This window comes from Lathyrus oleraceus, chromosome 6 (assembly GCF_024323335.1).
Source record: "Lathyrus oleraceus cultivar Zhongwan6 chromosome 6, CAAS_Psat_ZW6_1.0, whole genome shotgun sequence".
In the NCBI taxonomy this organism is placed as follows: domain Eukaryota; kingdom Viridiplantae; phylum Streptophyta; class Magnoliopsida; order Fabales; family Fabaceae; genus Lathyrus; species Lathyrus oleraceus.
In genome coordinates, this window is record NC_066584.1 from 511,812,586 (window position 1) to 511,837,227 (window position 24,642).

At 33.6% G+C, this 24,642-nt stretch overlaps 3 protein-coding genes across 4 annotated transcripts; all 3 read right to left on the reverse strand.

The window, feature by feature from the left end:
* Nucleotides 1–390: 390 nt before the first annotated feature.
* LOC127098127 (uncharacterized) lies at nucleotides 391–2,251 on the reverse strand. The gene is made up of 5 exons (XM_051036632.1): nucleotides 1,969–2,251; nucleotides 1,688–1,843; nucleotides 1,405–1,608; nucleotides 1,127–1,270; nucleotides 391–1,046 (listed from the first exon to the last, which is right to left on the reverse strand). Exons 1-5 carry the CDS (start codon nucleotides 2,086–2,088, stop codon nucleotides 588–590), a joined length of 1,083 nt encoding a protein of 360 aa, XP_050892589.1. The 5' UTR covers nucleotides 2,089–2,251; the 3' UTR covers nucleotides 391–587.
* Nucleotides 2,252–3,162: 911 nt separating this feature from the next.
* On the reverse strand, nucleotides 3,163–4,212 carry LOC127098128 (probable membrane-associated kinase regulator 4). Its single transcript, XM_051036633.1, has one exon. The coding sequence runs from the start codon at nucleotides 4,162–4,164 to the stop codon at nucleotides 3,163–3,165; it is 1,002 nt and encodes a 333-aa protein (XP_050892590.1). The 5' UTR covers nucleotides 4,165–4,212.
* A 1,196-nt stretch (nucleotides 4,213–5,408) lies between these two features.
* LOC127098129 (uncharacterized) lies at nucleotides 5,409–23,857 on the reverse strand. Of its 2 annotated transcripts, none has more exons than XM_051036635.1 (18): nucleotides 23,490–23,857; nucleotides 18,215–18,436; nucleotides 17,597–17,692; nucleotides 16,343–16,395; nucleotides 15,939–16,035; nucleotides 15,380–15,453; nucleotides 13,414–13,528; nucleotides 12,802–12,912; nucleotides 12,078–12,154; nucleotides 11,082–11,148; nucleotides 9,712–9,777; nucleotides 8,309–8,416; nucleotides 8,073–8,203; nucleotides 7,354–7,420; nucleotides 7,167–7,234; nucleotides 6,809–6,902; nucleotides 6,275–6,345; nucleotides 5,409–6,084 (listed from the first exon to the last, which is right to left on the reverse strand). In XM_051036635.1, exons 1-18 carry the CDS (start codon nucleotides 23,640–23,642, stop codon nucleotides 5,706–5,708), a joined length of 2,049 nt encoding a protein of 682 aa, XP_050892592.1. In that variant the 5' UTR covers nucleotides 23,643–23,857; the 3' UTR covers nucleotides 5,409–5,705. The 2 variants fall into 2 exon arrangements, with proteins under 2 accessions (XP_050892592.1, XP_050892591.1); XM_051036634.1 differs by lacking the exon at nucleotides 23,490–23,857 and adding an exon at nucleotides 18,674–19,053.
* Nucleotides 23,858–24,642: the final 785 nt, after the last annotated feature.

Consider the following 24,642-nt stretch of genomic DNA (forward strand, 5'->3'; position numbering starts at 1 on the left):
TCAATTTCTTCACTATCACCATGATAGAACTAGGGATTGGCATGAACCCCATTGGATTCGAGGTAGGTGCCAAAACATTTGGTGGTATGTTGTGGCCATGACCCAAGTTCATTTGTGATGGAACAGGAGGTGTAGGCTGGTAAGGTGGATTGGTAGGCTGGAATGTCCAAAATTCGCCTTCGAATCCTCTTCCATCTTAGACAAATATTATTCACGAGTAATATATTTGATTATTCTTAAATTAATTGTAATAAATCAATATAAATACATCATTCATATTCACTTCAAATGGTATAAGTTCCAATTTCTGCAGTCATTACACCAGATTGATCTTGCAATCCAATGTGTTCTATGGGTTTTAAAACATTTCAAACTAATAATAACAAATAATAAAAAGAAAACAAAATTATTATAGCAGCATAATTCTATTAACATTAACTGAATGATAGCAGCATACAAGATGCTACAGAATGATAGCAGCATACAACCAGGACTTAATACAACAGGCTCAAAGAAAACGGATTATTGGCAAGCTACAAAGACCCGAACATGCAGCTGCCACAAAATCTATCAACCTGACCCACACACTACAGGACAACTATACTCGCTAGGTTAATCAATGCTGTCTTAAAGTTGTTGTCATCATAATTCCGATATAGCTCAGCCAAATCCGGGCAGGCAACGAAAGCCCTTACTAATGTATTAGTCAATTTGATTACATTGTAATTCGAATCAAATAACCTATTAATCCTACGCACCAAATCGTCCAATTCCGGAGGATGAGCCTCATAGTCTTTCACGATAGCCTTGAGCGATGTCGTGCTTCGTGGAGGTTTCTTCACAGATTTAAATGTGTCATCCGATGTAGCACCACTACCACTCGCCCTCCCTATTGAGTTGATCAGCTTTTTACTACTCGCCTTCTTTTCCTTGTTCTCCAGAGATTTTCCATGTTTTAAAAATGTCTCTTTAAAAATGACTTTAAAACTCTTAAAATATAAGATCGCGTATTTGTGCTCAAACGTAAAACATTCTATCGCTTCTCTCTGCAAATTTAAGACATTTGAAAATAAGAATAACGATATGCGATGAAAATCCATGAATTAAAATTTGCTAAGCAACTTACCAAATCGGGACTATTGGCCTTAAGGTTTATTACTTGTGAAAATGTACCACTGTCATAATCAAACTTCACACCTTGGAACCCACGTTGCATATTCCAGCAATACAAATCAAATTTGAAATGGAGACATTTCATTACTCTCTTAACCTACCAAGAAATACAAATTTTATACAATTGAAGTAAGAGATATGTATTTTTCATATATAATAATAAAAGTTGATTATAAACCCACAAAAGAGGATGAATCAAATTAAGCAAATAAATATAGCATATACTTGTACCTCTTCATCAGTCACACTAATTTTCCTCTTCTTAAGTATCTTTTTCCTTATAAGTTTAGCTTCCGCATCTGAATAGCCCCGTGGAGGATAGTAAAAGATCTTCTTTTTTGCAGCTATTTCAACAATATGAAATACACTCGGATGATCCAAAACAATCTGTGGTTCGTAAGTGTCAAGAAGTTCCTTGCTTTTTGGATCCACGGCCTGCAAAATGAAATAATTTGATTATGATTAATAATGAGTGCACTCTTTCACATAAGGGATAAAACCACACATATCTTACTTGAAACCGCTCTTCGGGTGGCTGTGTTTCCTGCACCGGTAGGAACTCACCTGAGTATAACCTTTCTGTTTCCTGCACTGGTAGGAACTCACCTGAGTATAACATTTCTGTTTCCTGCACTGGTAGGGAGTCTTCAAAGTGCAAATGTTTAGTCATCTTTTCAAGTGGTGAACATGCAAAAGAGATTACACGGTTAAGGCAATAACGACATCAAAATTAAGGGAATTTAGTGTTAAGTAATGGTGTTGGTGTTGTCGTTAAGAAGAAAATTGAATTATTACCTTAAATGATTGTTGGGTTGTAGACCGATCTCCGCTTTCAACCTCTTGTCTGTTGCGCTTCTTGTAATGTGATTTCTTCCCTTCTGCAGGGAAAGCATTGGAGCCAACGGACTCAGACATATAGAAACTTTACAAAACCAAGTTTTCAAAATTTAGGGCTATGTCAAAATCGACAGCAAACGGAAGAACTAAATTTTGGGAAAATATGGGTAGAGACTTAGTTGGGGTGTGTTTTTATGTGCTAAGTGTGAGTTCGAAAATGCATTTTCAAAATCAAAGAGACATTTTCGGAATTCCTTATGATGTTTTTCCACCATTTAAAACACAGGATAAGCAATTTCCAAAAATAATTATGTCAAATTATAAGTGGTTTTATAATTTTTATTAATATGTTATTTTTCAATTATATTTCCTCCGTCTTAAAATAAGTTTGTATCACTCAAATTAAGAAAAGTGATTAGTAAAGGAATAAATGTGACAATTTAACAAAATTGCCCTTATTATTATTGATTGTTTATACATTATCATACATACACAGTAAAATTTGATGACTTAAGAGATACACTATCATTATAAACAAATTTAATTTTTTCTTTGATATATTTTATTATTAAAGTATTTAGTCCATATATGGACGAGATACATTAATGTACTAAAAAAATTATTTATAATAATGACCAAATAAAGTACAATATTAACTAAAGATAAAATTAATAAATTAATTAATATTAGATTGAAAAAATAAAACAACATTTATTTTAGAACAAATGTTTTAAACCATAAAGTTTTGATATAGAGGAGGGAGTACCATTAAGCATTTGCTATTCTTCTTGGATTCTCTAAATTTGTGTCTCAAAAACAATTAATGAAGGATATTTCCGCAAAATTCTTCATTATTCCTTTTTTTTTCATACAATAAATTGTTTTTAATAAGTATAAAAAGTCAAAACAACTTATAATAAAAAATAAAAAACGGAGATATTTTAAACAGTAAATTTTTCATTTAATTTGAGACTTCTTATTAACCTAACCCTATAAACTTCAAATAGGTGAATTTGAAATTCCATTAGATACTGAAAAGCACAATGTTTATGAAAATTTATATTAGTGAATAATTGAGTTATCTTTCATCCCAAGTTACTTTCTAATTGGAAAGACAATGTATGAAAAATCCAACAAAAACAAAGCTACTTTTCAAGATAACATTTGCTGAGACTTTTTGCAGTATGCAATTGCTCCTTGGATTGAATTCTCTATCTCAGAACTTGTACTGCTGCATCTTTTGAGAACCTGATGAGTTTGATGACATCCATAAGATTTCTTTGAAACTGAAAACGACGATGAACTCGATGACGATTTGTTTCCCGAAAGAAGCTTGATTCCAACAGAAAATGACCTTCTGTGATGATTACTTCCATCCTCAATGTTCTTTTCTTTGAATTCTCTCATAACCGAAATCGAAGACTGATGATATCTATGCCTTTGAATTTGTCCGAATGGATCTTTCTTTAAACTTTCCCTCGCTTTTGAAACAGAACCTTCATCAGCAACTTTTGTTGATGATGTTACATAGTTTTCATATGAGCAACCAGATTTTCCAAACAAGGACTTAAGATAAGCTCTTGAAGCCTTCAACTTTGAACCTAAAGAAGACTGTTTTAGTTTCTTAGTCCATGACTTCTTCTGGTTTTCAATAACGAATCCACTTGTATCCATTGGTTCGTAGTCGAGGTTATAATACTCTTCAGCATTTAGTTCTCGGCTAACTTGACATGAATCAGACGGTGAGATATTGCACGACTCAAATGGCGTACCGGTAATCGGTGTTGTGAAAGCAGTAGTTGCTAATGGAGTGCTGTAGTATTCTTCAAAGATGTATTTTTCTTCTTCAAAAGTTTTGTGAGGGTTTTGAAGAAGCTTTTCGACCATTTGTAACCGAGGCGGAAGGTGGAGAGGGAGGAGTTTTCCTTTGTAGAAAAGCTCGTCGGCCGGAGAAGTTGTCGGTTCCTTCTCTTGAACAACGGAGGACATTTGGAACTCGAATTCTCTAGATTTTTCAGAATGATGATTGAAAAGGTTGGAATATGAACTAACTTCCATGTCAATGTAGTCATCATCTGAAGGGTCATATGCTAAGAATGTTTTTGAAGCTGCCATTTTAATCTTTTCAAGTATTTTGAGAATTCTAACTAACATAGGTGAGCTTTTATTATGGAAAAACGAAAGATTATTCTAATTTTAATGCTTTTAAAAAAGTATAGTATAAACTAGACTTAGTGGTATTCTAATATTTAATTTCTTATCTTTTCATTATTGAAGGAGTTTGTCTGCACTACAAGCATCCAAATGTAAAATTAAAACCTGATTGATTTTCTTGTGGGGGGAAGCACTGACCCACAGGACATTGATAATTTTACTATATTTTTCATGACATGCAATTCTGCATTCACTAGAGTCATCATTATAGTATAGTTCAATGCATCAAAAATAATATTATCAGAAAAAAGGGAAATATCAGTTGGATGCATTTGATGATTAAATAATAATGATAGAGCTAATCAACTTCCAAGGATTACACACTTTACACTTTTTACTGAATTCCTGGTTTTGTTTTGTTTTTGTTTTAACATACTTTAGTGTAACTAGCACACGGGTAAGGTAAGGTAAGGCCTTTTTGTGTAGACAGAAACAAAACATGGGATTCTTTTTCATGTTTTTTCTAATTATTCTGTCTGTGTTTATTGCTGCTAACTTATTTGCTTTTCAGATTGATAATTCTATTTTAAATATTTGAAGTCCTATTGTAAGTGAATAAAGTATAGTATAAATGAACACACTGAATGAAATTGACTTGAGATATGTCCCGACAAATAATGGTGGAGGGAGTGGACTGAGGCCAGAATGCTTGCAAAGCTTAAGACTTAGGTATGTTATTTGTATTTCTTAACACACTCCTACCTACTTTGGGAGTTACCACTTCTCTTCTTTTTCTCAAAGGGAAGCAACAAGGTCCTATCTTTTCCTTCTTTTTCTCCCAATATGCAATGCTGTTTCAGATGAGTTAGCAACATTCTCAAAAATTATGAACAACCATTTACACAAAAGCCCGGAAAAAAATGAGACAGGACAGACAGAGTTGAGAATGGGTGAACCCGCATGCACCGCATCTTTTAAACCTAAAATTTTAAAAAATTGTTGATGTCAGCTCCCACAAAAAACGGAACGGGACAGATACTTTAGAGGGAGTAGGCAAAATGAGCATTTCTGACATGCCAGACCCGTTTTTCTATCCCCTAGCTACTACTACTTTCATTCCTTGTCAGAACTAATTGAAATTTCATTCCTTTGCATTTAAGGAAAAGAGCACCAATACAAATTTGAAATAATACTGGAAAACATGAGCCAACTCGTGTTCATACTAAATATATAGAGACGTAAAATAGAGCACAATCATTTTTATAAAATTGGAGCAGGCAGAGACTAAATCTTAAAAATTTACAGCCATGCTATAATCATTTCAGACCATTTGATACCCCGTCTACGAGTTACAAACTACGTGTTTTACAGATAAATTAATTAAATATGATTCTTAATCTTTTTACAAATTCGAAGGCCATCTGATCTTGCAAACTTCGTCAATGACCGACCTATAGCTTACAAATTTATATGATATGCTTGCACTTGCTTCATTATAAAATTACAGCAGCAGGCAATAATGTCTAAAGAGATGGAAGTAATCACTTGGTGCTACCAGATGCAAATTCTCTTTCAAGCTCATCGAATTCCCAATCATTAATTTCCTCTGTTGAGTAATCTTGAGTACTAACCTTTCCAAATTCAGATTCCAGCTTGGCTAATTCGGCCTCATGGTCCAATACTTGATCTGACTTAACTGAAGGGGATTTTGGTTGTTCATCTGTCTCTGTCTTTGAAAACTCAGTACCTTGAACTGAAGCAGAAGGTGAAGGTGCACGGTCTGACTTTTTCTCAGAAGGTAATGTTTCGGTCTTTACAGGTGGGCTCTCTATGTCAAGAATTGGTCTTTCTATAGCTTCAAATTGAATTCGTAACTTTTCAATGGCATCAAAAAGCTCTTTGACTTTCTCTTCATCTTTCCTGTATTGTGAACCCGATAAGCGAAACAGAATGGTTTTAATAGGTATTATTGGATCACGACCATTAAGAAAAAGTTCCAATATAACACATTGAATTATTGTGAACTTAATTATTTCGCATATCTTTAATTATATAAAGCTATATTTAGCAAAGAAACCCAACAAAGTTGCTTAGAAAGAAAATCCAAAACCTGGTAATATTCCCCTGTTGAGCATAAAACTGTTGTTTCATGTTATCCACTACACTGAAAGTGGTAATAATCTGAAAGAAGAAAACATGGACAATCATGGACAACAAAGCATACAGAGTGTAACAGATAACAAGGGTTGGGTATGCTAAGTAAAAAGCACAAAATAAAAATAAAAGATAGTATAAAAAAACTCGCAACTACAAAAGAATTTACAATATGATAGGACAGTGTACAATGAATTGAAGCCACTGAGTTGAAAAAAATGTTCAAGAATTGTCAGCTCAGTGGTAAGAGCTTGTATTTGTAGCAGCGTAGGACAAATCTTAAATCTCATCTGGAATAGTTGTAAAATACGCATTATTATCACCGATATTAATAATAATTTTCCCTTCTCCAATTTATTTTATAAAAAAAAACTGAGTTGAAAAAAAAAATCCAGAATAAAGATGCATTTTCTCTGCTAGGGAGGAAGTAATACGAAAAGGTGCAGATGAACATGCCAGCAATTCAAAATCAATCAAAGTTTCATATTACCTTGGCTTCATAGGTCAAATATTCCTCCTCGAGATTTCTCCTCGGACTTAATAATTTTGACTCCTCAGTATCTGCACTGGCCGTCATTTCTAACCTGTCTCCTCAAGAAAAATTAAGGAAATAGATAGATAAAGACATGACAACACACACATGCATAGGTTTTAAAATAAAGTGTAATATTTGTGCGCAAATGAAAGTACATACCATTTGATAACTTATTTTAAAAAATCTAATTTTCTGTGTATAAAGGCATGCATAAATGCAAAATTGTATTGAAATTGAGAAAAATTTGCAGTCAAAGAAATTGCCAGCTAAACAAGTGCCCATGGAAGACAAGATTTAATAAAAAAGATATTACCTCTGACTCAAATTCTTGAGGTTCAGAACAAATGTTTGGATATGGTTAATGCAAGGCTCTAACTCTTTCTGCGGACAACAAAGTAGGTCATATTACAAATGAGGAACAAATGAGGAACGAATGAGGAAACAGAAATGAGTCCTGCCATTTTCCACCCATTATCTGGATCGGTAAAGGAAATTAATACCTGGTAAGTAGTAAGAAGTTGAATGGCCAAGTTCACAAAATAGTCCTCATGTCTCTCCAATTCATCACTTTACGAAGAAAAGCATTAGTGAACAATAACAAAATAAAGAACAGTGGGATAAGTATCTATTATCTATGGACTGGCGAACCCTCCCATAAAAAGCTAGCTATCCAGGGGGAAGAACCAAGACACCTAAATACATCACCGAGCATCCCATACTACTCGATGCGGGACTTGGGCACCCCATAATGCTCAAGTCTCAATCACAAGTAACGGAAGAATAACTCCAGATTTCTGATTGACAGATACTTTGGTAGAGACTGAGTATATGTGATTGTAATAACGTGACTGCGGCTATTGCTCGCATATCACAAGTATGTGACTAATACTGAGTATTTAGTCTTGGGGTCATTGGATATGGAACTAAAAGATATCAGCGCCTTTCCAACACCCTGAGAGCTTAAACTCTTTTAACAGTCTTGCTACTTCGGCACAAGAAACAGTGAATAAGATCAATGTTTTTCTTATTATACGCCCATTATATAACTTTTATGCTCATTCTGTTGTACAAGTTATATTAGGTGAACTGTGGGCCATGCCTATGTAACAAATACTAGTAAACCTCACTGTGTATAATGAGAATAGAGTATATTCACTAACACTCCCCTTATAGATATTAAAACAGTCATTACTCAAGTTTGGTATGTTAAACTACATACTTGACCTGCTTCTCATGAATTTCTGTATTAGACTGCTGGAGAACCCAGGTATCTTCCAGAAAGTTAATCCAGGTTTTGATGACATCTGATTCAACCCGACATGAGCTAATTGATTTTGAAAGTTCATCTTCCTGTCAATCAAGCTCAAATCAAAATTCCAAACTTGATTGAGTAAAACTGTATTAAGCGATATTGATTTAACATGATACTCGGCCAAGAAAAAGAGAATTTTGAACCTTTATCTTCAGATGTTCAACTATTTGATTGTTTGCTTCCTCGAACTGGTCCCTCTCTTCCCTCGCATTCCATAACCGTGCTTGAGCAGCAGCCAAAGAATTATTAACCTACAATTCAGTATAAATTTTAGTTATTATTAAATTACTTAAGACACTTTGATTCACTAAAAGTGACTAAATATTGTGATTTTCTGTTTTATCCACCGTGTTTTACAAATGGTTTCACAAAGAGTTACCGATTGATATTATGAGTAACTGAAAGAACAAAATGTTGTTTCATTTGCATAGAAACTGAAAATTTAAAACCTAGGCAATACAAGGTTTCCCCAATAACATCTATGCATCATTGACAATGATCTAAAAAAGTAGTAACACTAGGTTGCAAGAAGCAGTGCATCACGTGGGAGTAAATGAAGCAACTAACAATAAAGGGACCCACGAAGAATATGAGATGATTCTATCAATAAAAGATAAGCAAACATGTCCTTAAGCAGGCGCTTCTGCTATCAAAACAAGAGTCATATGAGAATATAAAACTGGTACGTAGAGTAGAGATGTAAAATATATCACATAAAAGATTATAATTGTTTAAAGAGTAAATCACCAATTTGTCCCTTAAAATTGTAGTGGTCAAACATTACACCCAAAATTTGCAAAACTGTAAAAAAGATCCCGACTTTGAATCTAATTTAGTGTCAAATTAGTCCCTGAAATATATCACTTACTAGCAAATTAATCCCTGAATTAGATCGCTTAATGTCAAACTAGTCCTTACAAATTAACATAAGGACCAAATTGTAAATTAACATAAGGACCAAATTGTAAATTAACATAAGGACCAAATTGTCTGACAATTCAAATTTGGGATCTTTTATGCCTATTCACAGAGTTCAAGGGTGTAAATGCACGGCCTATACAATTTCAAAGGGCGAATTGGTGATTTACTCTTGTTTAAACTATTGATAAAGATCGCGCACATGTAAAGAGAAGGAAAAAAATAGTAAAATGGAATCATAGGTGAGAAGCAATTAGTTCAGCTAAAATTATTTAAAAGAAAAACATGTTTAGCTCCATAAACAGTAAAACAGAATCATAGGTGAGAAGAAATTAGTTAAGCTTAAATTACTTAAAAGAAAAACATGTTTAGCTCCATAAACAGTGAAACAGAATCATTGGTAACAGCAATTAGTTCAGCTGAAATTATTTAAAAGAAAAACATGTTTAGCTCGATAAGGGTAGATAAAAATACTGAAGGGTTAGAGGTTAGTTGATCTGTAGACAAATTTTTGCTCAACTTGCAGAAAAGCACTAAAAGAGTACCAAAATATTTACAACCTGTACCAAAACAGAATCATAGTATAATTAAAAGCCAACAGTTTCAACATAAAGAATATGACACGTACCTTTTTCAATTCAGCTTCTAGATCTTCTTTTTTCTGTTGGAGTTCAGATATCTCAGCTGTCAGTTCCTGAAAACAAAAGGGAAGGAGAAAAGAAAAGTCAATTATCCGTTTAGAACAGATGGAAGATCTAATATTCATACACTAGATGTTTATGCTTCGCCACAAAACATAAACCCATCCCCAATCCCCCAAAAATGTGAACCAATTGAAAACGATAAAGGTATCAATCTTGCAAAGCAATTCCACCTTTTATATTATATAATTGTATGAAAAGGATGAATACAAGAAAAAGAACCCCCTGAATGATGGGTGTGTGGTTAACACATTTGGGAAAAAAAACCATCTCGCATAGAGATAAAGCAAAACATATGTAGAAATAATAAAGGAAAAGTTACATTTCACGGCAGCTTAACTCAACAAACAAACAAGAATACCCTCCATTGATTAAACCCTCATACTATCCGTACAGTTTTTATTACTGTTGAAGTGTTGGATGAAAGAAGATAATAATGATGGTTTTGACCGAGTGCTTCACTACTTGAACCGCTCGAACCGGTCATTATTTAATTCATAAAGTTTTACTAGACATATATATTTATGTACGCTTAATATTACTCATTAATGGTGCTTGGTGTATTTGTATTGTCACTAGTTACCATGGGCTTGAATGCTATAGTATATTTTTCACACTTTTTGATATTTGTTTAGATCCTTCCCCCTACATGTGACAACAAATAGTACCTGAGTGACAAACATCTTCTCCTTTTGTTTTGGTTTTTTCTCAAATTTCTTTATTAGTCATTATTATATTAAAATGTTACTTTATTAAGACCCAAACCCAATACCAGGACTTGTCAACAAAAAACCCAACATGTGTAACCCTAATCTCTTTCATTTGATATTCTATTCTCACATTTGATATTCTACAGCCGCCGTTTTCTTGTCCTGCGTTTTCTGACCATTCACTTTTTTCTACCATGGCTCTTCGTCTATTGGCAGCTTCTCCCATGATCTTCTCCATTTTTTTTTAAACTCGGCTGGTTCAACATATGCCTTGAGTCACCAAATTTTTCAAAAGACGAACGAGTTTCTATCAGTTTGTTGTTATAAGTTAAATGCATCTCTGATCTGATGAGACGCACAGATCGGCCATAACATTGGTACAAGATAAATAAAAATACACTAACATAACATCAAGTTATAATAAGATATTTCCTATATTCTAACAATAACATTGACATTTTAGACAAGCATAGCAAATTAAAGCCTAGCCATGTAAATCGTCAAATCATATTTGAAATATAATACATCTGTGACAAATTACGACAATTGACACAGTAAATGTAATGCTGGTTTGCTGAACACATTACCTTCTCCTTTTCACTAGTTTCACCACTTTTAGTGACACGAACTTTTAATGCCTCCTCTTTTTGTTGTCTGTCAAAGTTTTGAGATGGAGAAGATATGATTTAGTGTTCGGCATCTGAAGCTAATTATATAAACTGAGCAAAGTACTGGAAGCTAAGCAGAAGATAGAATATTCTTCACTTTTTATTTTTTAAACTTTCGCCATTCGGTACAGCTCTCACAAATTATCTCTTTCCCTAAGGACAAAACTATCCCCCCTCACACCATCAAAATGGCAAAATCAGTAGTCAATTTCACTCGTACCCACATGATGAGGGCAACAAAATTCATAAGTTGTGAGCATAAAGATACAGAAAATTTTCACTAGAAAACACAGATTTCATTTAGATTTGATAGGGAACGATGGACCTTCTTTTCGCATCACACTGTTTTACCGTTTATTTGTCCGTGGAAATCTTAGTTATTTGCACTTAGGGTTATTGAAATTGGGTATTTAGTAAGGTAAAAAATGTGTCCTTTAGTTGTTCAACTTTTTCCTTTACTCATCTAAGCTATTTGGACCTTTGTTTCTGTTTTCAAATTTCGAGTAGCTGGTTCATTTATTTTAAGCATTATCTCACTAGATATCATTGTTTTCGTTTTCATCTAATGACTCGAGATCATTCTAAAAAAGGAAAGAGAGAGCGTGGTGCACTGTTCGCTTACATTAATAACGAGAGAGGTTTAAAAGTATAAAATTGATGATAATGTCTAACATAGTTGTGAGTGACGCCACTAACACTACAATATTTAAAAGGGCGTGCATACTTTACTCACACATGGGCCAAGTTTTAAATAAAAGTAACTCATTCATAAAAAACTGAAGAAATAAGAAGTTTCAAAGCCAAAATACAATGCTTTCAACAAATTCTGTTTCTTCCTTGAGTATAAAAATGAATTCAGATAACAGAGTTAAGAGAGAAAACTATAAATGAAATTTCATAGTCTTAACAGTGTACCTGTTGTCAGATATACGCTTTTCAGCTTTTGCAGCAGAGTTAACAAGAGACTCCGTTAAGACTTTCAGCTTGTCAACCTACTTATAACCATGACAGTTGTGTTATAAATAGAAAATAATAGAAAGATACAATTTAACTAGATTCGGTTTAAAAAAATATGATTGAAAAATATAAACAAAACATAACATTCCCATGAGTCTGACAATATCACCAAAAAAGAAAAAAACCCATATTGCAAGTTTTATTGATCCCACTCCTGCTTACAATAGTTGAGATATGTACTAATGGGATTATCAGTGGACCCTCCTTAAGTTATATGGTATTTTCGTTGTTCTGCAGTTTGCATCCTACTCCGGAGCAAAATATGGAGGGAATGATTAGAAAGAATACTAAAAAAATATAGGCAAAATTTTGCCCTGTTTGGATGCTCGGTGATAACAAACTAGTAAGGTTGACGAGTTTTTTTTACTGGGGAAAGATTGACAAGTAGAGAAGGGTAGTTATGAAAATTATAAATGGTACAAGTACCTTTTCATTATATTTCAGTTTCCATTTTTGAGAGATTCAATTTTTATGATACTAGACCCGAGGTAACCAATTCTTGTTTAGATTCATTCGACCCTTCCTATAACTAGGTTTTCATACAAGACAGTACAGCTTGCACATCGTGTTTTTCTTTTTCCTACCCATCCAAAAGAAACTCCTACAGAGAAAAAAATTGTACCTTTTGGGCATGAACCTCTGGAGAGTCTCCATTGCTTATATTTTTCTTCTTCAGCAACAATCCTTCCAGTTTGGAACAAATTCTAATCTGTCCTAGTGCAACTCTTAAAGCCTGTAAAATGGTTGGCTTGTTACACTCCATTTTTAATTTTAAAAAATGGAATGGGATATATAAATAAAATAACTAAATATAGACAAGTATATTAAACGAGTCACAGGCAGAAGCATATTGAATGATACAACTTGGATTTGGAGATTCTTTTTCTATAAGTTATTCTTTTTTTTTGCTTCTGAAAACAAGCCTATTTTCAGGTTTTCAAGAACTTAAATATTTCTTATAATTTTTTAAACACTTCCATAACCTTTTACTTAAAAAGGGCTTTTCTTTTAATAGTAAAAGAAAAAAAGCACAATCAAACAGGACAAAACGTGATAATTATAAAATGTCATATTCCAGAGCTTATTGAGAGTTTAACCCACATAAGTTTGTAAACAACCTTGTTCCAATCACATACTTTAATATCCAGTCACATAAATTATTATATCAGTTGCACTGTAAAAATTCATTACTGACAAAAACAGCTACCAGAAGGAAGTTATGACAGAAACACACCTCTAGGGTTGCTTGCCTTTCCTCAGCAGCATTATAATCACCTTTATTTACAATCCCCTGTGAAGTTGTTATCTCAGTGAGATTCTTTCTATAACTAGAGGCTTCAGCATCTATTCTGCAGTCAGAAAGAAAATCAAGATCTGAAGTGAACTAGATTGTAAACCATTTTTCCCATTTTAAATTTTAGTAGTAACCATGGATCCGAGTGGCAAAACTCAAATTTACTATCCAACAAAAAGAGCGTGTGATAACAAAGCAACCCTTCACTAACCTGAGGGTTATGAACCCATACCAGCTGAGGTATAGCAGTATGAGAACTGGGTCAAACCACCCCGCCCCCACACAGCCACATCCGCCATCCAAACAAGTATCATGTCTCACTAAGCTAATAATAGAGTCAATATTTATTCATATTAAGTATGGCTTTTTTCTGGAAAACATAACAATCTTACTAGTTTCAACATTTATCAAGAACATGCTTTTAATTTATATGACACTGGATCAATTTTAACAATGTAAGGGCCCGTTTGTTTTGGCATTTTTTTAAAATGATTTTTATAGTGTAACATAATTTTGTGTAAAAAGAATTACAAAGAAACTTTTAATAAAAGTTTCAAATGAAAATTTGGTTTGAATAGTTATTCTTAAAATGTTATTTTAAATATTTCATCATTTTATTGAAACTTTTTTTGAATATCAAAATTTCAAAAAATCACTTAATTTTGAAGCTATTTCAAATAGCTTTTCATAAAAATCATTTTTGAAATACAACTTTTTGAAAAAATTGCAATTTCTACTATGTTTTGATCTTCAATAATGTATCCTTATGTTATAGGATGTTCAAATTAGTGTTTCAATTTAGAAAATACGAATATTAAAAAACTTGTAATATTTTGAATAACAATTTTGTAAAATCCATTTTTGAAAATACAAAAAAAAAATCTATTTTTTTAAAGCTGAACCATATAGGCCCTAAATCTTCTGTATAAATTTATTTAAAAATATTCACAAAGCAGATTGTGTTCTGGTTTTCATCCCTAAAACTTCCCGGACAAGTGAGGATGGATTTTAAGTATTATCATGGAGGGTGCAAGGCGGGGTTGAGCACACGAGTCCCCAATACAGTGATGGGCTTGAGCCCAACAAGTCAGGGGAGCACAAGTGATAATAAAAACTTACAATTTAATCTGTTAAGTTTTATGACAGATAAAAAACATTAACTGTTGCTAGTTGAATTGAATAAAAAACTATATACTTGTATGAGTTTCCTACATGAATGATGGCGGTAGGGAATATAGTATATATTTAAAAGTTATGACTTGAGTTTAGCATTGATATGTAGAAAGGTTAGACAACTCCAATGCATACTATTGGGCCCACTTTACTCTCGGGTTCTCATCCACCTTCTTTGTAATCATCTTTTCCCTAATAAATTTCTTGTTATCCAAGAATTTGAATTAATTCTCAGAACACCCTTACTCGGATGTTTTATTGTCCATCATTTTCTCCTTAATCAACCATACAGGGGCTTGATGGGTGAGGCAGGTACAACTACAAGATAATAAATCTACCATCAGCGAGTAACCACTCATAACTGCAGTTGGAACACACATTTTCCGCCCGAAGTTATTCTACCTAGTAGGCTTGTACCTATATAATACACTGGTATCGTGTAAAATCAAAGTTCAAATCATCCAGATCCTGATGTTCCCTATAGCAACATTGTCCTTACTATGAAAATAGCCACACAAATTATTTATATAATAATTAAATGAGACCATAGCTTAAAAAGTCAAATATTAATCATAGCAAGAAAAAGGATTAGCATCAATTAAGTAAATAGTTGACACAACACAATCCACCCACTCTTTGAATGTGGAACTTCAGATAAAACCCAAAAAATTTAGGTGTCTAGCAGAAATGATATAAAATAAAATGACATTTAAAGCCCCTGTTTCATACTGACCTAGCAAGATCAGAATTGATTTTCAACCCAGTGATGGCACGTTGCGCAAACTGAAGCAATTCCTCACGCTTCACCTGAAAAACAAGGTGGACATATAACTATGCATGAAGGAACATACAAAAACCCACAGCTATATACCTACAAGATTTGAGTACAACTAGTTTTATAATGGCTGCATATTTTCAGCGCATCCGCTATCATATACATATACTTTTTTAAACAAAGTTTTTAGATAATTTATTTTTTGGTCCTAATAGTCTTTCATACAACATTAAGTTAGCTTACACATTTTAGATGTATTCTAAGCTCAAAACTCACAAGTTAGCTAAAGAAAATACAACTCTAGGAACTACAAATGTGTACTTTAAAAATTGAACCATAAATGTGAATGAAAATATTGACTACCAAGGCATCAAAGTTCAAACCTCAAAGATTTCATAAAGTGATAGTTTGACGCAAAAAATACAACTAATCAAAGAGGGAGGAGAAAACATAGGAAGCATTTAGTGCTGAATATTAATATAACTATTGAACGACGTGAGGCCAAAATCATCCTTACCAGTACTTCATCTTGGTAGCTTGAAAAAGCTGTTGCCAAATCTTGTAAGCTACTTACTATGGCATTATGAACTTCTATTCCCCCAGTAAGACAAAGCCTGTATGAATGAAGTGGCAGAAAAATGATTTGAACATATCTTTGGCACAACTGAAATATTAAAAACTTCTCATAATGATGCAGATGAAACTAAAATTCCAATGAGAAAGACACTATTTTCAAAACCCACAATTATAAACACCAATCATATAAATCATACACAAAAATGTAGAGATTTTAAATACAAGAAGAGCCACAAGTCCCGAATGTCGCATGCATAAAATCCAAGAGACATGCCTATACAACGTATTGTCAATTGTGAATCATAACGAGATCTTTGAAAAATGTATAAAAACTAGTAGACTCACCCAAACATCTCCAGGAGAAGGGAAACCTCTTCCTCGTTTGGAGCTTCAATAATCTGAGGAATAGAAAAAAGTTAACCCTGCGGTTAACCTCCATTATCAGTGATTATAAGAAAAGCATACTAATCCAGAATGATCTTCTTTTACCATTACGTGGATACTACCATAACACAACGCTGCAATAACTGTACATCAAAGAAATAAAAGAACAAAAAGATACTCCCTCCGTTCCTTTTTAAGTGTCTTTTTTTGACTTTTTGCACATACTAAGGAAGCTAATAAATTTTACTACTATTCAAATAATAATCATCTTTTTACCTATAATACCCTCAACTTTTTTATTAATTCATTTGACTTTTTCTCTTTCTCTGTAATAAATAACTAGGGGTGTGTTTGTTTCAAGTTATGAAATAACATTCCTTGGCATCATATTCCTGAGATTATTATTTCCAGGAATAATATTCCTATGGACGTGTTTGGTCAAAAATCAAATTTCCTTGGAATGTTTATGAATTTAATTTAATTTAAAATTATAAAAAAGTTAAAATAAAAATAGATGTGAGTAGTAATGGGAAGTTAAAGTTAGTTTAACATTATTTTCATGGGAATGTTGGGTTCCCACCCTTTTAACATGGGAATAACTATAGGAAAAATCATGTGTAAGTATAATTCCTAGGAATAAAAAATACCCGGGAACAATTTTTAAGAACTTGAAACAAACGTGGGATTGTTGCATTTTCAATATCATATTCCTGAGAATGTTATTTTATAACTTGAAACAAACACACCCTAGGGGTAATTTTGACAAAATGACAATTAATGCTACCTTGATCTTTGAAAACAACAGTTAAAAAGAAACAAATTTTACACGAAAGTGACGCTTAAAAAGGAACGGGGGAGTTTAACCAACTTAATCCAAATACCATTGATGGAATATAAATAAAAAAGTTATTAACTCTTACGAAAATATAGAGATTGAATCAATTTTTTGACTAAATTTATTTACTTGACATACCTACAAAAATATACTAACTTCAAAGATAAAATTATATTTGGTGAATTTGAAAGAGAACAGAACTGAATATAAAATTAAAAAATCGGTACATCTTGGTTCCTTTGGGAGGGGAGAATTAAGGAGAACAAACACCACCCATATGGCTATGCTCAGAATAAATCATAAGCTTACATACCAATATACAACAGGAAATTCAGCTTTCAGCATAACTGTACATGATAATTAACATCACTGAAACATACCATTGATAGTGTTATACCCTCCAGTGCCTGACTTTGAAGAAAGACATCGCGAAAATTTAGAGGTTCTCCTCCAACATCAGAATCATAATAAAGAATCTGAAAAGAACCGGTAGAATAATAAAAACAAACAGCTAATTAAAATGGATGTCACTGCATTCACGGTTTAAGGACCGTGTTACAAATTAAAATTTTATGCATCAGTTATCTGCACCGATTCACATAATATTATGAAATTGTATTATTTGAACATCAAAAGACATGTGACACCGTATATATTTATTTTTATCTCTCTTACATTGTGCTGTATCTTCTACAACTTACACCCATTTCAAAATACACATAAAAACCAAAGGACACCGTGTTTGACGCAGGAGACAAATACTCAATAAACCAATACTCACCCAAAACAAAGAAAGACCATGCAGCATTTTGGCAAATAGGAGTAGTGGGAAAGCAGATAAAGCACTTGTAATCTCTAGAATTTGAAAGCATGAAAATTCAATATAGCATAATTTCAGATAATCTCTAAAAAGCTTGGTAAATTGGATATTCATAACGCCCTAAAATCAGTTACACCAAACAAAGATAAGATGATTGCACACAATGAAAGTTTCTAACCAGAGAAGGTCTTTGTGGGTTCTCCCTTATTTCTTCCACGACAAGGTGCTGCTCGAGAGTCTTCTCTTTACCTTCGGCCAATGCTTCAGACAAATTCTCAATCTCTTTAAGGACAACAAGCCATCTTCTAAGCAACTGTACTCTCTCAGGTCCCCTATGCGAAATAGCAGCTTCTTCCAATCTTTTAACTGTTTGTGCAACACTTCTATAATTCCTAGCTGTCTGCAACATGTATGTATGGTAAATTTTTCTATTCTCATTGTTCTCCTTTCAATTTGAACTATCTAAACCAGAATTCAATTGAGTTGAAACTTGAGAAAACGTGCCCCAAATTATTGACTATATATACACTCTAAGCGGAAATTTTAGTTAAGATTATTAGGATAACGAGTACTCCTAAAATTTCAAGCAAATATGAATTTGATATAAGAAAAGAGGAATCGGGTATAAAGATTTTACAATGCGATCCTGGAGGATTTTGGCACCCTCAGCAACGGCTTGTCCGGCGTGTTGGACGACGGTGTCGGCGTATTTCTTAACGGTGTTGGTGAGATTGTTCTTGTTGCTGGCCTCGACGGCTTTGTTGACCGCAGATCTTAGCCAATTCGACATGTTTAGTTACAGAGGCTTTGTTGGAGTCAGCGTTCTGAAATTGAGAACCGGAGATGGAAATGGATTTAGGGTTTGAAGAAATGAGACAAATAACAGGGTGGTTACGAAATTGAAATGCAATCTTCAGGTTTCAAAAGGATGAAGACGACGATGGGTTGTTTCAGTGAATTAAGACACGACGTCGTTTTCTTCTTTGGTTTTTACTATTGTTTAATTTTACGCAAACAATACTACTCAAATTAGAAAATTAATACACTTCTTCTCTTTTTACATGAGAAAAAATGAAAAGAAAAGAAAAAGAAAAAACAGTAAAATAGTTTTTTTTTATAAATGACACACTAGATCTGAAGCATATGCTAAACGGGTATAAGAAAGATAAGTGAGGTTTATGGACAATAATCAAATTATTTAGGCTATTAGTTTCAATTTTTGCTAAAACATTAGCATATTGACTTTTCTTTTAAAGAGTATGACACAGGCTAACATGTCAATTTTTTTTAAATAGTCTTTAATGATCATCAGAATGTTAGTAGAAAGACGTAAATGAGAATAATTATGAGATTGTCATTTATTATAGATTTTATGAGCCCAAGATTTAGAGGGTTTATTCTAGAAGGGAAAAAAAAGAGAAATATAAAGTAATTATGTTAGATTGGATTGAGGAGAGAGAATTGAAAATTGTTTAGTCATTCTATTACATAAGGGAGTAAGGAGAGATTGAGAGGATTATCCATGAGAATTCATTTGTTTGATATGGATGGAAAATTATAGCTTTTCATAGGAGTTGAGCTTCGTGCCAATAATAGAGATCTAGTTTCCCTCTTAGTATTTTTCCAATCTCATCATTAATAAACATGATTCTGCATTTATTTGTTCACCCCTTGTTTATTTATCTGTTTGTTAGTTTGGGGAATCAGTGAATGTCGTCTAAGAGACAAGATACCGCCGCAATACGATCCATGGAAGCTAAGGTTGAATCATTGGAGAACGAGCTAGCTGACATTCGTTATTTATTTACAGCGGTGGAAAACGCCATCGAAGATATGTTGGTTGCACTCATGGTGATGCTGGATAAATCTCTAGGAAGATCGCTTCAAGTAAGCGAACTCGATGTTTAGGTCCAGAAGGGGGTAGGAGTTTTCGGTAAATTGTTAGAGACGATGAGGGACATGATCGGAGTAGAAAGTTCTGGTGTTAAGACGAACTTGTTACGAAGTTACACATTAACTGAGTTTCGTCACTCGGTTCGTAAGATGGAACTACTGTTGTTTGACGGTAATAATCCTACTGGGTGGATATCGCGAGCAAAGGATATTTTAAAGTACAATACACGTCACTGGAGGTCATAGTCAGTTTGGCTCAGCTGTGTATGAATGGTTCTACCATCCATTTCTTCAACTCGATTGTAGATGAAGATATATCTCTAAGATGGGAAGGTTTAAAAGATATGTTGCTTGAGCGCTATAATGGAAACAAAAAATATGATGTTTATGAAGAGCTCACAAATTTGCATCAAAAGGGTACAGTGGATGACGTTAATTCTCTATGTCACTACTCGGGTCTCCTATTCCTATTCAACTAGCGTAAGTATAACAAATGCCCTAAGTCCAACACATAAACTAATGGTCAGTATTCTGATGACAGTCCGTCATTGCATATATGTAGTCGAAGAATCGGAGCAAAACAAGTGAAAGTCGAGCAAATTTGAGGAAGAATGACCAAAGAATGAGGGAAAATAAGTATGTAAATTGTGGACTTAGTGAAAACTTGAGTGAAAAAGGAGAAAAAAAGAGTGAAACTTCAGAAATAATCACATCCACCATCGCGCACGTGACAGGGCATTAGAAGTTGCATCGCTAGCTCGATGTAGGGTATCATGCGCGCGATAGTCAATTTTCTCTATGTCTTGGACATAGGGAAATTGTTGTACTTACTAGGGGTGTTCAGATCCAATCCAATCCAAAAAAAAAAACCAAAAACCGAACCGAAAAAACCGAAATCCAAAAAAACCGATTTTTTTTTGGATGTATTTGGATCACCATGTTGCATAACCGATCGGTTCGGTTCGGTTTACGGTTGGCTTCATGAAAACCGAACCGGTCCAAACCGAACCGGTATTACTTCCATTTACTCATCCTATTAAATTAATTATAGACTCTGATTAGCTTTTGATATCTGAAAGAATTGGGTAGATTGTGAAGCTGGAGCAATTGCAGGATAATTATTGTGAAGCTGGAGCAATTTCAGGATAATTAGAAAATTTTAGATTTGTCTATCAATGTTGCAGGCTGTGATTTTGAAACTATCAATTATGCTGTCATTGATATTTTTCTTGAAGTTTTATTATTATATTCACTTTAATGCAGCTTTGGTATGTTACTGTCATATATATTTGTCATATATTTAATTTATATTACAAGTCTCCCTATAAGCACTAAGTAAGCAGGTCTCCATATAAAATATTTATTACAGCAATGTCTATTTCGTTGGGATAGATATTGTCCATATATTATAATGAATCTTTGCAACAATGACATCAAATAGCCATATAATATGAAAATTAGATATTGTCTTAGTAGACGTTGGAGGCATAATTGTAACTCGTATTGAAATATATTCGTTTTAAATTTCACAGTGTTGATTTAAAAACCGAATAAAACCGATTCAACCGAACCGAAGTAAACCGTATAAATTGGATTGGATTGGATTGGATTTTTCTTGTTGTCATCCAAAAACCGAACCAAACCGTATGCTTTATATATTTTGGATCGGATGATATTTTGTCTCAAAACCGATCCAAACCGGACCGTGAACACCCCTAGTACTTACGCTGGTTGAATAGGGATAGGAGACCCCAAGTAGTGGCATAGAGAATTAACGTTTTATACATTGCCTAACCCTGCTTACATTGTCAGATTAGGAATAGAAAGCTCCTGGTAGTGGTTAGTGAGTTATTTTGTGAAGGATCGGCTATAATGGTTTGGTTAATTCACTGTGAGGTTATATTGATTAGATAGTTCATACAAGGCATCAAACATCAACAAAATAAGAATAGGGGATTTTACAACACACCCTGACCGCTTTCATGACATTGTTTACGCGTTTATTTACTTTTCAAACTGAAACTTGAAAAACCCCTTAATTTTACTAGTTTTTCCAAATTACACACATTTAGTCTTACTTGGAGGCAGTCCTTGTGGATTCGGTCTTTTTAATACTTCAATAATATCGGTACACTTGCTGAGAAGTCATCAAGTTTTTACGTCATTGTTGGGGACTGTTGATTTTTCAACAATACGACGTTTGTGCAATTGTTTTTATTTTTGTTTTTATTCTTTTTAATTTTTATTTTAATTTCTTGTTTATCATAGTGCTACTGAGTTATTTTCTGGTTGTGTACATGCAGTTCAGGATCCCCATTAATTCCATTGGATCCAAACTTTGAAAGAACCACATGTGCTCTTAGAAAATCAATTAGAGAAACAGCTTTGGATGGAGGAAGACTAGAAGAAGAGAAACTCTTAAGTTCTTCTGACTCTGAAGAAAAAGTCATGGAAGTTGCATAAACCCTCACTATGGGGGACTACTGTAAACGAACTGATGAATGACAGGTTTCTAAGGGGTTTGTACCGGCAGACCCTGCTAACTTTAATATTAAAAATTATGTATTTTCATGTTTAAGATAAAATTTGTTCGACGGGAACACAATTAGAGACCCATGGGCGCATCTTGCACACTTTTATGAAATTGCTTCAATGTGCAAACCTATTGATGCCACTAAAGACCATGTTAAATTGAGTTTGGTTGGGTTCTCACTGACTAGAAGGGCGAAAGATTGGTTGCTTTGCCTTCCGAGTGTAACAATTCAAACTTGGAAGGAATTTAAGGATAAATTCCTTGAAAGATTTTCTACTACTACTCAGTTTACTGAGCGTCGAGCAGAAATTGTTAATTTTGAGCGGCAGGAAATTAAGTCAGTTTATAATGCTTGGGAGAGATTTAAACTTTTGTTGCGCAGATGCCCAAATCATAACATGAGTAATATGGAGCAGATGCAAAACTTCATCAAAGGTCTCAAGAGTCAAACTCACATGTTATTGGATGCTTCCGCAGGAGGTACTATCTATCAAATAATTGAACCGCGAGTAAAAGACCTCATTGAGAAGATGTGTATGAATGAGTACCGTTTGAAAAGTGAGAGGTCGGTCAATCTTGAAACTATTGGCACTCCTAAAGGTATGTTACCTCTTTATACTCATACTTCCATTTTAGCTCAAATTGAATTGTTGAATAAAAAGATAGTTGAAAGCAACTTAGATATAGCTATCGTGAGCCAAGTACAAGAACTTAGGTGTGATTTTAGCGAAATAGCATCTTCTTCCAATCTTTTAACTGTTTGTGCAACACTTCTATAATTCCTAGTTGTCTGCAACATGCATGTATGGTAAATTTTTCTATTCTCATTGTTCTCCTTTCAATTTGAACTATCTAAACCAGAATTCAATTAAGTTGAAACTTGAGAAAACGTGCCCCAAATTATTGACTATATATACACTCTAAGCGGAAATTTTAGTTAAGATTATTAGGATAACGATTACTCCTAAAATTTCAAGCAAATATGAATTTGATATAAGAAAAGAGGAATCGGGAATAAAGATTTTACAATGCGATCCTGGAGGATTTTGGCACCCTTAGCAACGACTTGTCCGGCGTGTTGGACGACGGTGTCGGCGTATTTCTTAACGGTGTTGGTGAGATTGTTCTTGTTGCTGGCCTCGACGGCTTTGTTGACCGCAGATCTCAGCCAATTCGACATGTTTAGTTACAGAGGCTTTGTTGGAGTCAGCGTTCTGAAATTGAGAACCGGAGATGGAAATGAATCGTGCAACGGATTTAGGGTTTGAAGAAATGGGACAAATAACAGGGTGGTTACGAAATTGAAATGCAATCTTCAGGTTTCAAAAGGATGAAGACGACGATGGGTTATTTCAGTGAATTAAGATACGACGTCGTTCTTCTTCTTTTGTTTTTACTATTGTTTATTTTTACGCAAACAATACTACTCAAATTAGAAAATTAATACACTTGTTCTCTTTTTACATGAGAAAAAATGAAAAGAAAAGAAAAAGAAAAAACAGTAAAATAGTTTTTTTTATAAATGACACACTAGACTTGAAGCATATGCTAAATAGTATAAGAAAGATAAGTGAGGTTTATGGACAATAATCAAATTATTTAGGCTATTAGTTTCAATTTTTGCTAAAATATTAGCATATTGACTTTCCTTTTAAAGAGTATGACACAGGCTAACATGTCAATTTTTTTTAATAGTCTTTAATGATCATCAGAATGTTAGTAGAAAGACGCAAATGAGAATAATTATGAGATTGTCATTTATTATAGATTTTATGAGCCCAAGATTTGGAGGGTTTATTCTAGAAGAAAAAAAAGGGAAATATATAAAGTAATTATGTTAGATTGGATTGAGGAGAGAGAATTGAAAATTGTTTAGTCATTCTATTACATAAGGGAGTGAGGAGAGGTTGAGAGGATTATCCATGAGAATTCATTTGTTTGTTATGGATGGAAAGTTATAGCTTTTCATATGAGCTGAGCTTCGTGCCAGTAATAGAGATCTAGTTTCCCTCTTAGTATTTTCCCAATCTCATCATTAATAAACATGATTCTGCATTTATTTGTTCACCCCTTGTTTATTTCTCTGTTTGTTAGTCTGGGGAGTCAGTGAATGTCGTCTAAGAGACAATATACCGCCGCAATACGATCCATGGAAGCTAAGGTTGACTCGTTCTAGAACA